The following is an 18742-nucleotide window of genomic DNA, read 5'->3' on the forward strand; positions in this document are numbered from 1 at the left end:
CAGTCAGGCTTGTGGAAATATTAGCTTTATTCGGTGGACAAGACTGAAGTCCAAAGACTCAGCATAAGTTCCAGCCAAAAGCCTCTCACCTTCCACCAACCCTTGTTTTTATCCCCTAGAATCAGGTACCACCCAATGGTGGGATCAGATACCAATCAATGGTGGAAGCAGAATCAGGTATCACCCTAGGGTGGGGGCAGAATGCCAGGTCACACCCTAGGGTAGGGCACAATCACCAATCAGGGTAGGGTCAGTAGCATAATAATCCCCTAAAATATTTACATACACAACAATTTCCCCATTTGTTTTTAGTAAACAAACAATATTGTCTACAATTATTAAAAGGAAAAACTAGTCAATAATAAAAGAGCAGCTGTTTGCATAAGCACATCACAGGAAAATGTAAAGAAAAACTTCTAACCTAAACACAGGGTGTCTAAAACCAGAAACATGTATCAAGAAATCAACTACAAGCTCCTGAGAAGATAAATCTAAGACATACATAGATCCTTCGAGTGATGCCAGAAAGGTTGTGCAGCAGGCGAGAAGAAGCACCTTTTCTTTATTTGTAGTCGTTGTTGTTGTTGGTTTTTGGGTCACACCTGGCAGTGCTCAGGAGTTACTCCTGGCTCCACACTCAGAAATCACTCCTGGCAGATACCAGGATTTGAAACAATGACCTTCTGCATGTGAGACAAATGCCTTATCTTCACTCTCTCTCTCCGAACCCATTTTCATTCAAGTCCAGGTAGACCAGAAAGCCCATTTTTGAGGTCATTGAATTAGGCTCTTATTTTGGAGGACGAAGCATATACCCCCTGCACAGTGGTGGGCCTCTGCAATGATGATCAATAGGCTTCTGAACTTAATCCAAGTTCTTAATCCAGGCTGAAGTCCATGTGATGTCTGAAATTTATGTACCAATAAGGTTGATTATTTATAGATGGGAGCTTGAGTCACAAACCAAAACAAAATGTTTAAGGCAGAGACCCACCCTGTGTAAATAAACAACTTGAGGACCCATCCAAAATGGATGGAACCTCCAATAAACCTAGTATTTTGCCTATGATGTGCCCACGCAAAAAGCCCTGAGAACAGACAAAAATATCATTTAGGAAATTATAGACAACAATATCTAACCCACTAACCTAAAGTCAAGAAAGCAAAACCCTAATGTAATACAACATCAATTTCTAAGATTAAAAATTAAATAGAAAAAGATTAATTACAATAGTCAAAAGAAGTGTAGTACCAAATATAACTTCAAAGGATTACAATTATAAGAAAAATACAAAAGTGAAATTTCTACAGAGTCCAATACCAATCTGTAAAGATGAGGGGTCTGGAACTTCGAGAAGACCGGCCAAAGACACTTGATGGGTCTGAAAAAGCAGGTTGAAGCCATCATGAGTTGGTTGGGCTTCTGCACTTTCTTTGAGATTGGTGCAATCTTGGGGTAGCCATAGTAGAGATGGTCAACAATAGCAATGTGTATGTGGATGGAAAACCAGAGATTCAGATAACACAGTTTAACTGGGATCCAGAGATTGTGGGTCTTATCCACGGATCTTTTCTCTGGGGTTTCATTGTGACACAAATTCCAGGTGGCTTCATTTTCAACAAGTTTGCAGCAAACGTGGTACAAAACTCCAACAGTCATGGATTTCTTTCTTGGGCCGAGATTAGGAGGCTTGTAATTGTGGGTGAAGGAGATGAGTTACACATGTGAAGGGAATCCTCAGAATTAAATGTTAAGGACTAGGAAGGAAGAATAAGGAAGACTAAATTGGGGAAGATAAAGTTAGGAAAAAGGGAACTATATACAAAATATGCAAAACATACAGACACTGAACAAGACATACACATACAGACTTCACAAAAAAATATGGCCATAACACTCACTCATACCAAAAAATATTTGTTGGAAAGGATCCAAAATACAGCAAAAGAAAAGAGAATTCAGCTGAATCAACTAAAAGTGTCTTAAAATGTAATAGCCGGCAACTGTTTAGATAAATCATTTTAAATTAAAAAAAATTTTATGGCAGAGAAGAGCAGATCTGAAAGAGAATTTTATGCATAATACAAACATGGAAAACTCTACTGTAAGTGTATAACTGTATATATACAAAGTTATTGTATAACAGTAACTCTATGTTAGAAGCACTGTGAAGAAAGTCCACCTAAAAATTATCATTATGTCAGAGTCTTAAAATCTAAATTGAGGGAAATAAAGCAGTGATGTTAAAATAAAAAGAGTGAAAGTCATTACATGAGTATACCTAGAAAGAAAAACAACATTAATATGATTAGAAATTTTTCTTTCAGGTGAACCTTGACTAAATTAAATAGTAAGATTTCATGATTAACTGAGACCTAGAGCAATAGTGAAAATTAAGACTTAAATCCATCATACAAAGAAACACATTGGGGGTCCATGATTTTCAATCCATATTCATTGATCATGCCTGTGGAAAGAATCCTAGAGCATTAATAGCAACTGATAAGGAAGTGAAATGATTATCTGGTGTTCATTGTAGATCTTTAAGAAGTATAAAACAGGATATAAGCTGCTGTGGATTTTACAAATGTATTAGGGACTTTTTTGATCTTCCTGTCATCAAAATTGATCCAGTGTTGTTTTGCAGCAATTTTACAGTATGATGTAGTGTCTAAAGTGAACTTTACCATAATGGTTTGACAGTGATGCTAAATTTTATTTCTTAATCTTACTTTTATTCTCTGAAGTGAATTCTACTAAATTGAGGTTTTCTAAAGGAAAATCTACATAATTGTGCAATTTTTTTATTTGTTTGCCATCAAAAGCAAAACTTTTCAAGTGTATTATAAGTAATGGTGGCAGTTTACATAAGTACGTTTTCTTTGAAAAATCTCTTCTAGTTTTGCAGCTGTTGTTGTCATCCCTTAACTCTTCTTCTTTAAAAAATTCAGAGAGGCATTCCTGTAATGTACATTTATCTCTAGATGTAACAGCCAGAGACAAATAAACAAATGTCTCATAAACCTTAGACTTTTGGTGGCATGGGAGACACTGTAGTATAGATTTGAATTGTCCTTGAAAGAGATAATAAAAAATAGATTTGTAAGCCTTTTGGTGTCCTGGACTAAATTGTTCATAATTTTCATTTTCCATAAGATGTGTAGTTTTGTCTGTCATTAGATTTACAGTAAGCAAGTCCTGATGTAGTCCCTCTATGAGGAACATCAGTAGTCAGTGTGGATTCTGCTGATTGTGTCCAGCAAACTGGTCAATGAGTAAACCAATTGTTACTTTGAAGCTTTCAGGGTTAATATATCTATGAAATCGATTTCCTATGGTTTTGATGAGCTGACCAAATTCTTTGGCTAATTTACCTTCATGCCCCATTGAATTTTTCTTGTTAATATCCTTTTTATAATGATCTTGATGAAAATACTGAGTCAAGTCTGAAATATTATACAAGCATTGCAATATTGAGTTCATGTAGCAAGTTTCCTATATTTTGGAGCCCAGTTAAGATAGGTTCCTGTCTTTCCTTTTGCATCTCGAAGTGTAAGGGTTTATCACTACCATCAGTCTCACTCAATGTATGGTGTGTGACAGCTAAATCCTTGTTCCCTGCCCCAGAAACCTCAGCAATATTACTGCTGTTAGTGTATGGAGTATTCTGTTTTTCCTCTGAAGGGGAGTTTATAGTCTGAACCTGATCATTTGTGCTAGCCCGATTTTTAACAAGGCGTAATGGAACCCAAAATTTCTTGGGAGGGTTGTCATTTGTAGAAACATAGGCATAACCCCTTCCTCTTAGGAGAAGATATACAACTATCAATTTTTCATCCTCCTTGATCCAAATAGGTTTATGGGTTGTTTCTTGTCTCTGAATATCTTTTTTAAAATGTCTTTCCACTGCAGTGTATTTCCCCTTGGGGTAAGTTTAAGTAATTTAGTGTGATAAGAGTCAAAGATAGCAAATCCGTTGGTGGTAAACCTCTTTTTTCTATTTTTTTGTAATTGAGTTTTTAAGGTTCTGTGAGTCCTTTCTACAATGGCCTTTCCCCTACAATTGTAAGGAATTCCTTTGAGCTGTCTTATTTGCCATTCTTTACAAAAAATTCAAAACTTTTGCTAACATAAGCTGGCCCATTATCAGTTTTTATAGAATGTGGAACCCATCACAGAAAAACATTGTAAAAAAAAACTACAAACAGCCTTAGATTTTTGAGAAGATATGGGAATTGCCCACATAAATCGAGAATAAGTGTCCACCACAACATGAAGATAAGGTTTTCTTGGAAATAAATTTGTTGAGTTATATCCATTTGCCAAAGTTCGTTAGGCTGTAAGCCTCTTGGGTTTGCTCCTGCTATGTGAGTCTTTTTTGTTAATGGTGCACATCTGTTGCAGTTTTATAAAATTTTTCTAGCTTGCCTCCATGGAATTTGGTAATTCACATGTAAATGGCAAGCATTTGTGTGTAGGGCTGAATGTTCTTCTACAGGTGATTTAAATATAGGCATTGCTAGCAAGTCAGCAATTTTATTTCCTTGAGCCATTGGTCCTGGAAGACCTGAATGGGCTCTAATATACGTAATGAAGATGGGCTCAGTTAGTTTTTGAAGAAGCTCCTGGCTTCAGATACATTTTCTAATAGGTAAATTAACATTGCTAATTCAACTTTCTGTGCAGATTTATATTTGGTATCTATGGTCATATTAATGTTGTCTCCGGTTATTCCTCCTTTTCCATTTTGGAATCCATCGATGTAAAAGACCTTGGCATTGGGAATAGAGGAATACCAAACAATTGAAGAAATAACAAACTGAGTTTTCTTTAAAAAGTCCCAAGTTTTTTCTGCTGGATAATGGGAGGATATTTCTCCTGTAAAATCTGAGAGGGCCCTTTGTAGAGATTCATTAAGAGGCAATATTGAGGCCTGGAGAGATAGCACAGAGGCGTTTGCCTTGCAAGCAGCCAATCTAGGACAAAAGGTGGTTGGTTTGAATCCCGGTGTCCCATATGGTCTCCCGTGCCTGCCAGGAGCTAATTCTGAGCAGACAGCCACGAGTAACCCCTGAGCACCGCTGGGTGTGACCCCCCAAAAAAATAGAGGCAATATTGACTCAATTTACTTTTTTGGTATTGGCAAAACTATTATATCTGGGTCAGAACCTAGTAAAGATATAGATCTGAGTCTTGCCTTGATAATAATCTCTGAAATCAGTTGCAAGTATGGGACAACTGAGCAAGGCTGTTTGTTATGTAAATATGCCCTAAATACACCCATTCCAAAGGACTTACTGTTGCATCAAGGCCCCTGTGGGGGTTTCTATATTAGGAAGATTAACAGGAATACCTTTTCTCCTGGGATGAATCTTAAGAGAAACAATTTTTGTAATCTGTTCAAGAAGATATCCAATTTATTTTTAGCAGCTGTTGTTAAGTTTCTCGGGCTATCTAAACAGGGTCACCCTCCAACGTTTTAAACAAGTTAGATAACTCTGCATTCAGGATTCCTAGTACAGGGCAGAGACAATTTACTTCACCTAAACGTCTCTGAAAATCATTAAGCGTTCTGAGGTTTTCTTTTTTGATAGAAAATTTTTGTGGACATATAGACATCCAGTCTATAACGAAATATAAATAAAACCCAAAGATTGATATGGTGGCATTATCTGTATTTTTTAAAGCTATTTTCAGTCCTGATGTTTGCAAACAGTCAATAACATAAGAGTATAAGTCCTGTAAATCTGTTTCATTGATCATTGTGAGCAAGATATCATCTGTATAATGAAATATCATGGCTTGAGAAAATTTTTCACAAGCAGGGCTCAAAATCTTATCTACAAAAACCTGGCACATTGTTGGGGAATTTAGCATGCCTTGGGGAAAAACACTCCATTGGAAACGTCTGCAGGGATAGGTATTATTGAGAGAAGAAACTGAGAATGCAAAACGTTTTTTATCATCTGGGTGGATAGGAATATGGTAGAAGCAGTCTTTCAGATCAATTATAATTAGTGGCTATTCCTTTGGAATAACTACAGGAGATGGAAAGCCAGTCTGCAATTTGCCCATAAGTATCATGGATAAATTCGGGCGCCATTATGTTGCAAGTCAGCCCCTGAAGAGGTTGACTGATGGAGGGATGGAGGATGAGGTCTTTCCCCTCCAGCTTGAGCACGCATTTGCCACCCTGTCCAGCTGATGGTTCTGAGGTTAAGCAGCAGGTAAACAGCTCACAGACAGTCAGGCTTGTGGGAATTTTAGCTTTATTCGGTGCACAAGACTGAAGTCCAAAGACTCAGCATAAGTTCCAGCCAAAAGCCTCTCACCTTCCACCGACCCTTGTTTTTATCCCCCAGAATTAGGTACCACCCAATGGTGGGATCAGATACCACCCAATGGTGGAAACAGAATCAGGTACCACCCTAGGGTGGGGGCTGAATGCCAGGTCACACCCTAGGGTAGGGCACAATCACTGATCAGGGTAGGGTCCTTAACATAATAATCCCCTAAAATATTTACATACACAACAGTGATTGGCCAAGCTTGACTAAGGACGAGGGAAGGTCCAAAACTCAGCTACATCACCCAACATTCTCCCATAGAGCCACACCCTGAGAAGGGACCCAGCCCCATGCCACAGGTGGCAAAAGCAAGCTGAAACCTGAAGGCACTGCACTCCAAGCCAAGCCAATACATGCAAAGAAAGATGGGTAAACCTAGGAAAACATTAACAACAGGGGAGATGGAGAGAAATCAGAACAATTTCCCAAGTCCAGCAAAACGCACAGACCCAAGAGAGGAAGACCTAAAAGCAGCCATGAAAATAGAATTCCAAGCCATGCTATAAGAAATGAAAGACACACTGGCCAGAGATTACAGTAAATCAATAGATGAACAAATGAACCAATTTAAACAAGAATTCCTACAAAATATGAAACGCTCCATACAAACAGAATTAAAAGAAATTTGTAAAACCGTAGAAAGCAAGAAGAGCAGAATCGCACACCTCGAGAATCACATAGAACAACTCAAAGATAAACTGCAAACAAAGAAGCCAACGAAGAAATAGAAGGCAAAGCACTGGAAGTAAAAGTCCAGTATTTAGTGAACAAAGACAAAAGAAACAATCTAATAATTGTAGGTATACAAGAAGGGGAGGAAGCAGGGAAAGAGGAAGAACAATCAGTCAGGGAGATAATAGCGGACAATTTTCCCACCCTCTGGAAAGACACATCTGAGCAAATCCAGGAGGTTAAAAGAGTCCCCAACAAAATAGACCCTAACAAACCAACTTTAAGACACATAGTAATTCAAATTGTAAGAAACAAAGAGAAAGGTGGCCTACTTAAAGCATAAAGGGAGAAAAAACCTCTCACATACAAAGGAAGATCATTAGAATCAAACCAGATCTCCCATATGAAATACTTCCAACAAGAAGACAGTGGAATGACATATTTAAACAACTGAATGAAAAAAATTTTCAGCCTAGAGTTCACTATCCAGAAAAATTCTCATTCATATGGGAGGGAAGACTAAAATCGTTCTCGAACAAAAATAAACTCGCAGTTTTTGCACAAACAAAACCGACCCTAAACGACCCACTCAGAGATGAATTACACAATCCAAACCCTGATTATAAAATCCACCCTACACAACACAACTGCACAACAGCCCTCTCTGTCAATAATCTCCTTAAATGTTAATGGACTAAACTCTCCCATTAAAAGACACATAATAGAGAACTGGATTTGAAAACATAAACCAGATTTTTGCTGCCTACAGGAAACACACCTACAAGTATAAGATAGGCACAGGCTTAGAATAAAAGGATGGAAATCAATTATCCAGGCCAATGGAAATAAAAAAGCAGGGACAGCTATTCTTATATCAGACCAAATTGCTTTCAACCTCAATAAAGTGATCAGAGACACAAGATACCATAACCAGCTTGTACTATGAGAATGTCCTGATAAAACTTTTTAACATACCCTTTATCTCTAGATCATACCATCTTTTAGGACCTGAAACATGTGACCAGCCAGACCACCGAAGCAGCAACTGTGGCCTACAGACTTATACTACAGGCCCTACTCATGGAACACAGTCAAGCAAATTAGCATTCCCGTGCTCTTTTCTCCTCTCTTCTTACTACTTTCTTTTTTGTATTTCTCTTTTTCTTTTAACTTGATTTTCTCTTTTATTCTCCCCTGCCCCTTCCATATACTTTCCCCTTTCCCCCCTTTAGAAATACGACTGTCCCTTCACCCCTCAATCCCATCCAGATTTACCACCTCATTAAAACTCTTCACCTTCAGTTCTTAACCCTTTAGGAATCAAGACTGACCTCCTACCCCAACAAACCAGTACCCAGCACCCAAGCGAAGAGACAATCAGTCAAACCCACACCTCGTCCCCTGCAAGAAAAGACAACCAACTCCCCTGCTTGACTCATGCTGCACAGTCCTCCTTACCAACCATTCCTAATGTGGACTGTTTTTTGTTTGTTTGTTTGGTTTTGGTTTTTGGTCTGTCCAAATGCCAGGATCACGATTTACAGATGACTAGCTGATAGAACCATGACAGGACTGTATGACCTGAGACCAATAAAAAAGCCCTAGTCTAGGCTGTGAGCTACGACCTGCACAACAACCATGATCTCTAGTTCCAGAGGTTTGTCTGAGACAATTGTAACAAAATGGGTCTGCTGGAAACATAATAAAAGACGCTATCCCAGGCCCTGTCCTAGGATCAGCGCAAAGACCAAGACCTCCAACCACAGAAAATGGATTAAAATGACACGGAGGGAACAGAACTTCTAGAACCACAAAGAAAGACTTCATCATAAGTTCCACTCTCTGACCTGTGCAGATACCGAGATCTCTAGATACAGAGGTCGATTTTATCACCCAGGACAGAGCAGAAGTCTTCCATACACCACAAAAGCACCAAGGGGAGAGTAAATGAACCTGAAAAGAGTCTATCATTAATCCCATGACAATATACTTCAAGAGCAGAGAAACCCTGTTTTTCTTAGGCCATGGTAATTCCTTTTCGAGTGACCCCAATATTTACTGTGCCTGTGCAGGAGGGAAGAAAATAAAACGGCAAAAAGCACTTATTTTTTTGTTTATTTATCTAGTTTTTGCCAATTTATTTGTTTTGGTATGGTTATTGTAGTTGTTGTCTTCATTCATATTTAGGTTTTTTTCTTCTTTTCTTTTCTCCCTTTATGTGCTCTGCCATGTTTTTTATCTCAGGACCATGGCCTTTATGTGGTGCTTATCTTTATTGTTGGAGTTTTCACTGGATGTTTTCTTTGACACTTCTTTTTGTACTGTTGTGGTGTTCCACCTCCTTTTTCCCCTTCATCTCTCAAAACTAAGATGAGAGCTTCCAGAAGAACTCTGCCGATTTTCGGTGTATTTGATTTTTTCCCCATTTTATTACTTTTCTCCTCTGTTGCGCCCCACTCAGGAAGGGCACACACATCAAAAAAGTGTTGCACTCCTGAAAAAGAATTATTTGCCAAAAAGGCCCGCTTAGAGCAGTCAAAATCAGTTGACCCTTTGCGTGGATTGTTTGGCCATAATTCTAATATGTGACTGTAACTATCTCTCTCTTTATTTTTAACCAATATTAGAAATCAAGCCTTAGTAATTCTTTCTAACAAAGAAGGACAGTACAAATCCCACCAAAAGTCTCCCACTAACCAGCTCTTGTGATCTTTGCTACTTTGGCGCCAAGATCATGTTTTTTCCCAAAACTTAGCTCATAGTAAACCAATTTTCAATTTTCCCCAAAAACTCTAAAACATTTCTCTCTCTTCCCACTTCCCTGAAAATTACCTGTTTTCTCCTACTTACCCAAAACAAAGCTAACCCAAAACAAAACTTCTTTTCACCTTCAGTATTGGTTCTTTAATGTGCAAATTTTAGCCATGGTCTTTCATTCTGCTTCCCTAACTATCTCCCACTTTCTTTGATGTCAAAAATTTACACCCTGCATTCCAAACCTCAACCTTAAAAGTTACCCAGCTCAAAAAATAAATTTGTCTTCATCTTTCTAGACGCAAGTCCCCATGCATTCTGTGTGGTCTCATTCATTTCATATTTCATAATTCATATTTCATATTCACCTCTTCGTGCTTCCGCTTGACTTTCAGTGGGAAAATGAACTCACTAAGGTTTTGCTTAGGAACTTTTTATCTCATCAGGATAAAACAGTCCGCAGCACTCCTCTTCAAACAAAACCACATAACTTGAACTATCTAGTCCTGCCTCCCAACTAGAGCTGGAAATAAGGGAGTTACCAAGACCAAACAGGTGTAGAACCACTAAGTAGTTGGCTAGGCACAGAGGGGACCACTTATTCTGGCAGCCCCGGAGGTGAGGGAGGAGGGTATGGGAGGTTGGACAGGAACGGAGGTGGAGGGAAGACAATTTGGTGATGGGAATTCCCCTGATTTTATGTTAATATGTACCTAAAATATTATTGTCAATGATATGTAGGCCACTATAATTAAATTAAAATAAAAATTATATTTAGAAAAGAGTAATAAATCATGTAAAATTTAAAAACAACAAAACAAAAAAATCTAAAAAGCTGATAAAATTTGAATGGCATGCTTAAGTAAAACTTACCTGAAGAGGTTGACCTTCTCTATGACAAGATGAAATATTTTGCCAATGACACAGAATTCTTAGATTTTTTTCTTATAATACAGCAATGTTCCAAATGGTTACAATATCTATGTGTACAGAATTTTGAAAGGTTTACATGATTTACAATACTTTGAATATTAAAATGGTTAAAAGAACAGAAATGTTGGGGGTTAGGGAGGTAGGTAAAGCATTTGCCTTGCAAGCAGCCAAACAAGACGGATGTTGGTTCAATTCCTGACATTCCATATGGTCCCACAAGCCTGCAAGGGACAGTTTCTGAGCACAGAGCCAGGAGTGACCCCTGAGTGCTGCCGGGTGTGACCCAAAAAGCAAAAACAAGAAAGCCATAAAAAAGAAATAAAAGGAGTGAGGAGCTTACCACTTGTACTCTCTAAACCAATGTTGTTTTTTATAGAGTCATATATATTTCTTTCTCCACACTGGCTGGACCATTTGTATATAATATCTCCTCTCAAATATTTACTGAAGTAATTTTCTTCTTTTGCCTGTTAAGTCTTGCAAGAAACATGCCAATACTCTCTTTTTGACAAACCCATTTGCATTTTAACTCTTCCAAATCACACATATTCCTCTTATTCTAATTTTGTGTTTTAGTCTCTAAAATCTTCAGTGTGTTTTAATCTCCAGAGTATTTTTATTGTATGATATAATGTCTCCACTGACACTAAAATATTAACTTGCAGTACAAACATTTCATTTCTTGTGAGTTATGTCTTAGAGTAGTGTTGAGTGCTTAATAAATTGAATAAACAAATATCTATTAAATTAGTCCTCCAAGAATAAAGGGTATGAAGTTAAGATAAAAATAATTTTAAGAGCATTTTTACTTCAAAGTATATATGTTTTATTATGGACAAATAGTACTCAAGCTGCTCCTTTCCCTCCAAAGCTCCATGATAGAAAGGAAATAATTTACTCTTTTAAGCATAACTTGTCAAAACTCTGATTTTAGTAGTCTGATACAATCATATAAAATAAAATAAAATAAAATAAAAACCTGACATTAGTCAGGTATATTAACTATTCCTTTACTCTAATTTAAATAACTTTAAAAATAGTATTTCAAGGGGCTGGAAAGATAGCTCAGAGGTAGGGCATTTGCCTTGCACTGAGTTGGATCCCCAGCATATGTCCCCATCCCATATTTTCCCCAAGCCAGGAGCAATTTCTAAGTGCATAGCCAGGTATAACCCCTAAACATCATGGAGTTTGTCCTAAAACAAACAAACAAACAAACAAAACAAATAAGTATTATTTCAAGACTACCAAGTACTAACAACATAGTAAATTTTTATTCCCTCCAAAATTAGATGTCTGCTTTTGAATTTCACAAAGGATACTACATATGTACCACCGAATTTAAGAATATGAATAGTCTGGTTTTATTTACATCATGTTGTATGATGGTGGGAGCTCTAGCTAATGTAATGAGAGCAAATGTTAGGTCTGGAGTGTAACAAATAGGGTGCCGAAATAAAAAAGTAAGGTATGAGTGTTTCTACTCACCTGCATAATTCATCATTTCGGCAGCTGTGAATTACATTGAGGCAAGTAGGGGGTGGAACTATGTTCTCTGCACATGGATTTCTGTGAAGAGCTTCTTTGGACTGCTGACAAGGCATATCAGATTGAGTACAGTCACACACACAAAAAAAACCCCACATCTGGGCAGTGTTAAAAAACATGTCTTGATAGAAGAACCGTATGGCTGCTTGGCACTATTTCACATAATACAGATTTCCAATTGCTGAGCAAACTGAGCAAGGTAAGGGGCCAACTGTTCATTGCAGACTACATTTCATACACACACCATTGCATCTTCCAGACAGAACAGAATCCCTTTATTTTCTAAAATTAATGATATGCCTATAATATGGAAAATTAAAGATAAACCTCTACAAAAAGACACTGGAAAACTCTCTGAGAAACTTATGGCAAAATATAATGATGTATCAATATGCTATTTTAGCCGGTTTTATTTTATAAAGGGAATATTACTCTTTATTGGAGATTTCAATCTGTCTTTTTTTTCAATCAATGTTTCCTATACAAAACATGTATTGTGCTCTAGAAGTGATTGTAGATAGGTCTTTAGGGACAAATCGGAACTAAAGGAAAAATCTTTTGGACCGAAATAAATCTTCAGAAAATGTATGAGTTATATAGCTTATGGTGAGTTTATTAACTCAAATAGAAATTATTTTTATTGTCCTTTGAATTAAAAAGAAAACATTAAATTCACCACCTTGTTAACCAGCATATACATATATTCAAGACATAGAAAAACATGTCCACATCCTGCACCTACAACAAAAATATTTTCCCTCAAAGACTTGGTTGGTGTACTCAAAATAACGATAAAATGTAACGATAATATGTAATAATGATAAAATATAATATTGAGGTTTAATATTTGGTTTTAATGAAAGTATTTCTAAGTATACCTGTAAATAAATAAGCATAGTTGCTTATATATGTAAGAAAGAAAATTACTTATTTTTCTTTTACATTTTTGTACCAATAAAACTATTCAAAATTCAGATGACTTGTTTTCTATTGGTATGAGCTAGGAATTTTGTATTTTCCTGTAGAGCTATGTACCTATTTCTTGTTTTAGTGTTACTCCTTTTAATTAAATAATTGAATCTAACAAGATTATTGACTTGAGAATATCACTATAAGTATGAATATAACTCCTGTAATTTATGTAAAGCACTTGACCTAATGTCTTATGTTTATATTAATTTATAAACTTTTCTAAAATAAAAACAAATAAGTTAATTATATTATCTAGTATTAATCATTCTAAAGGGACACTTTATAAATGCTACCATGATAAGAAAGAATAGTAAGATTCCACTTGGACTTAATATCTTCTTGAATGTTATCTAGAAGAAAAACAAGGTGACTATATCAATTGTGAATAAATTTCTAAAGAAAATGTAAATGATGTTTTGAAATCAGTAATCAAGAAAAATGCATACAAATTCATGAAACTTTGTAGAATGATTTTAATTTTAACAATGTACAGAAGAAGCAAATGAGCCCATAAATATTAATTTAAGTCACTTCATCTAAGGAGTCAGTTGTAATTTAAAATGCTTCATTTAAGGAGTCAATTACTTGCAGATTTTGTAAATGCTAATATACTAGGTGACACAGTGCAGCTAATTAACAATCTGTATAGGGAGAAAGAACAGAGAAAATATTGTCTGTCTTGTAATTAAAAAGAAGCTAAAGCATCCTCTTTCTGAGAGTCCAAACGACATTTGAATGCATTTAATGACTTTTTATATCGAATCTTTAAGATTTCTGTAAATTATAAACTGTGATATTAGATAGAAGATAAGTATGTGGTCATCAAAACTAAAATATGCAATTTAATCAGCAGTTGAATATTGGAATTATGTTACATGCCATAATGAAGACACAAGGATCTCACTGAGCATCTCACAGTCTTGTAGAAAATATTGACACATTAATATTTAAATTTGTCCCATCTTAAACCATCTATTAATTCATAGAAAGATTGCATTAAATCTGTACAATGCTTTGGGAAGTATAGCTATTTTAATTATGTTAATCCACCCAGTTTAAGAGCAGGATATACGTCTCCATTTCTGAGTGAACTCTTCTATTTCTTGAAGTAGGGTCTTCTAGTTTTCTGTGTATAGTTCCTTTACCTCTTCATTTAAGTTGTTTAGAAGGCATTTCAGTTTGATACTAATGTTTGATACTAATCAATTGATACTAGTTTGATACTAATTAGTTTGATACTAATGTAAATTGGTTTTTTTTATTTCTTCTCTATCATTATTGGTGTATGAGAAGGCCATTAATTTTTGAGTGTTAATTTTGTAGACTGACATTTTCTATCTATTGTTTATAGAAACTTTTTGGTAGAATCTTTAGGATTTTCAAATTTTGTCTTATGTAATTTGTGAACAGTGAGAGCTTGATTTTTTTTCTTTTCCTATCTGGATGTCCTTGATATATTTTTCTTGCCTAATTGCTATGGCAAAAACTTCCAGCACTGTATTGAATAGGAGTGATGAGAAAGGGCAGCCTTATCTTGTACCAGATTTTAGAAAAAGGCTTTTAGTTTATATTCATTGGGAATAATATTTGCAATTGGCATGTGGTAGATGGCCTTGACTATATTGAGAAAAATTCCTTTCATTACCATCATGATGAGAGTTTTTATCAAGAATGGGTGTTGGAACTTAACAAACGTTTTCTCTGAATTTATTGATATGGTCATGTACTTTTTATTTTTTTATTTTGTTGATATTTTGATTAATTTACATATGCTAAACTATTCTTGAATTCCTGGAATAAATCCTACTTGGTTTTGGTATATAACCTACTTAATGAGGTGTTGAATCCTATTTGCCAGAATTTTGTTGAGGATCTGTGCATCTGTTTTCATCAGGGACATTAATCTGTAGTTTTCTTTTCTTTTCTTTTCTTTTTTTTTTTTTGCAGCATCTCTGTCTGGTTTGGGTATCAAGGTGATATTAGTTTCATAAAAGCTATTTGGCAGTGATCCTGATTTTTCAATTTTTATGAAAAGTATAGGTAGTAGTTCCTCTTGAAAGATTTGAGAGAATTCATTAGTGAATCCATCTGGGCCTGGATTTTTGTTTGTGGGAAGACTTTTGATGACTAATTTAATTTTCTTAATCCTGATGGGTCTGTTTATATGTGCTAGATCATCCTGGTTTAACCATGGAAAATTTTAAGAGTCCAAGGGATAATGGTCTATAATTTTCTTTATTAGCAGCATTTCTGTCTAATTTTGGTATCAAGGTAATGTTGACTTTATAAAAGCTATTTGGAAGTGTTCCATTTTTTTTTCAATTTCATGAAAGAGCCTGGGCAGGTTGATTTGAAAGGTTTGAAAGATTGCATTCATGAATTCATCCAGGCCTGAGCTTTTGTTTTTGGGCAGATTTTTGATTACGGTTTTAATTTCCTCAATAGTGATGGGGGTGTTCAGATGTGCTATGTCCTCCTTATTCAAGTGTGGAATGTTATAGGAGTCCAAGACTTTATCCATTTCTCCAGGTTCTCATGTTTTGTGGCATAGAATTTCTCAAAGTAGTTTCTGATTACCCTCTGAATCAGTGTAGTTTGCGTCCTTATATACCCCTTTTCATTTCTAATGTGTTTTATTAACTTTATCTCTCTCTGTTTTTTTGTGAGTTTTTGCTAGTGGTTTATTAATCTTATTTATTTTCTCAAAGAACAAACTTTTACTTTGGTTGATCTACTGGATTTACATTTGATCTCCACTTCATTGATTTCTGCTCTATGCTTTATTATTTTCTCCTGCCTACCTATGTTTGGTTATTTATGTTGGTCATTTTCTAATTTTGAAGCTGTGTCATTAAGCTTTTTATATAGGCCCCTTTTTTCCTTCCTTTAGTTTTTTTGTTTGTTTGTTTGTTTTTGTCTGTTTGATTTTTGTTTTGGTTTTTGGGTCACACCCTGCAGCGCTCAGGGATTACTCCTGGCTCGACTCTCAGAAATTGCTTCTGGCTGGCTCTGGGGACCATATGGGATGCAAGGATTTGAACCACCATCCTTCTGCATGCAAGGCAAACACCCTACCTCCATGATATTTACCTGGACCCCCTTCTTTCTGATATATGCTTGCAAAGCTATAAATATTCCTCTTAGTATTGCTTTTGTTGTGTCCAACAAATTCTGATAATTTGTGTCCCATTGTCATTTGTTTCCTGGAATGTTTTGATTTCCTATAATATTTCCTCTCCAACCCACCAGTCATTCATCAATAAGCTGTTTAATTTCCAGGTGTTAACATTTTCCTTCTGTGTCCCTTTGTATTTCAATTCTAATTTTAGTGCCTTGTAATCTGAGAGGTAGTTTGTACAATTTATGTACTCTTGACTTTATGGAGATATGTTTTATGGGTCATCATGCAGTCTGTCCTGGAGAATTGAAGAAAAAATTCTGTACCCAGTTTTCTGGGGATGGAGTGCCCTATATATTTATCTACTAGCCCACTTTCTTCCATTTATCTTTTCAGAGATTTTATACTCTTGTTGGGGTTCAGCCTGGTTGACCCACCAATGGGCAACAAGGCAGTGTTGAGGTCTCCCACTATTATTGCATTGCTATTGATTTCTTCTTTCAGACTTGTCAACAATTATATTTAATACACTGGTGGTTCCTAATTGGGTGCATATATATTTAGAAGTGTGATTTATTACTGTTGAACATATCCTTTGATTAGTTCAAAATGACCATCTTTGTCCCTTATAACTTTTCTGAGTCTGAAATTTGTGTCATCTGATATTAATATAGCCTCTTCAGCTTTTTTAAGGGAGTTGTTTTCTTGGTTAATTTTCTCCAGCCTTTGATTTTCAGTCTATATTTGTTCTGACTATTCAGATGTATATCTTGTAGGCAGGAAAATGTTGAATTCAGCTTTTTGATCCATTTTTCCACTCTGCACCTCTTAACAGGTGCATTTAAGACCATTGACGTTGAGAGAGATAATTGTCATGGGATTTAGTGTCATCTGGTGTAGAATTTTGTTGGGTCTGTTGGTATTTCTTTTCTTAAAGTAGACCCTTCATTTTTTACTTTAAGGCTGGCTTTGAATCTGTAAATTTTTGAGCTGTTGTTTATCTGGTTGGGTGCAGTATTCTAGGTAAAGCATTCATTTCATTGAGTATTGTCACTTTATCCCATCACTGTCTTCTGGTCTTGAAGGTTTCTTGTGACAGGTCTGCTGTAAATCTTAAGAATGCTCCTCTGAATGTAATTTCCCTTTTTGACCTTTCTGCTTTCACTATTCTATTTATATCTATGGGATTCATCATTGTGACTAGGATGCGTCTTGGGGTACTTTTCTTTATGTCTCTTTAATTTTGTACTCTTCGGTATGCAGTATTTGGTCCCATGCAGTCTTTATTTCTGAATGTTTCCCTGTAGTAATATCCTTTACTGTCGAATTTTCCTAGGAATTTTCTTCCTGGGTCTTTGAGACTCCAATGATTTTTATGTTGTTTCTGTTGAATTTATCAAATATTTCAACTTTTATCTGTTCACATTTCTTGAATAATTTTTCCATTATGTGATCATTTGCTTTAAGGCTTTTTTTTTTCCCAATCTCTTCTGATGTATGGAGTAGTTCTGTATCTCATCTTCCAGCTCACTGATTCTGTCTGCAGCTTCTGTTACTCTGTTCATGAGGCTGCCTATTAAAGTCTTTATTTCATCTACCAAGATTTTTAGTCCTGTTATTTTAGTTTAGAGTTTTCTGATCTGTCTTTGTGTTCTATTCAGCTCAACCTATGCTTTCTTTGAGTCTATGAGCATCTTCCATATTTCTACTCTAAACTCCTTATCTTATATGCTAATTAGTTTTTCAGCATTTTGGGGAGTCAACAGAGCTGCCACCTTTATTCTCTATATCTGGTGTTGGCTAGCATTGTTTCCCCATTGTCACACTTGCTGTGTGTTTTTTTTCCTCTGAGCTTTAGGGTGGAGTCATTTGCTAGAAGATGCACATGGTCATGAAGTATACTGAACAGCTGCTTTCTCTGGTCTCACCCTGCTCAATTGTTTCCAAGTCATCTCTCAGCACCTTTGGGAATTTTGTGATGGAGTTTTTTTCAAAGTAGCAGTGATCAGGTGCCCTTAGTAATGGCATTGGCGGTGCTGACCCATCCTCACCCTCTTTGGGTGTTTTCAAATAATCTCCATCTCTCAGCTTGTTTTGGGGATTCTGTGCTGGAGTTGATTTTAAAGCTGCAGCAATCAGGCGCCCTTCTGCTTTATTTCTGACCTCAAATTTATTCAACTCTTCCATGCTCTTCACTTGAACTATAGTATTTTCTTTTTGAAACCTCTGGACATATCCCTGGTGTTTTGTTTGTTTGTTTTTTTTTTAATTTTAGCTGTTCTTCCCCAAGATATCTACATGGTTCATTTCTCTTTGTTTTTCAATCTTTACTTCAAACATTTATTTTATTAGAGAATTTTTGGCCATGTTGTTAAAATTACAGACCTCCCATGCAGA

At 36.0% G+C, this 18742-nt stretch overlaps 1 protein-coding gene across 1 annotated transcript in view; it reads right to left on the minus strand.

The window, feature by feature from the left end:
* GFRAL (GDNF family receptor alpha like) overlaps window positions 1-18532 on the minus strand; it is a 61720-nt gene extending 43188 nt beyond the window's left edge. The window contains 4 exon segments of the mRNA XM_049777646.1: window positions 12196-12449; window positions 12452-12537; window positions 13521-13577; window positions 18274-18532. Of these exon segments, the coding sequence (XP_049633603.1) occupies window positions 12196-12449; window positions 12452-12537; window positions 13521-13577; window positions 18274-18532 (656 nt within the window).
* Window positions 18533-18742: the final 210 nt, after the last annotated feature.

This window comes from Suncus etruscus, chromosome 7 (genome assembly GCF_024139225.1).
Source record: "Suncus etruscus isolate mSunEtr1 chromosome 7, mSunEtr1.pri.cur, whole genome shotgun sequence".
Taxonomy (NCBI): Eukaryota; Metazoa; Chordata; class Mammalia; order Eulipotyphla; family Soricidae; genus Suncus; species Suncus etruscus.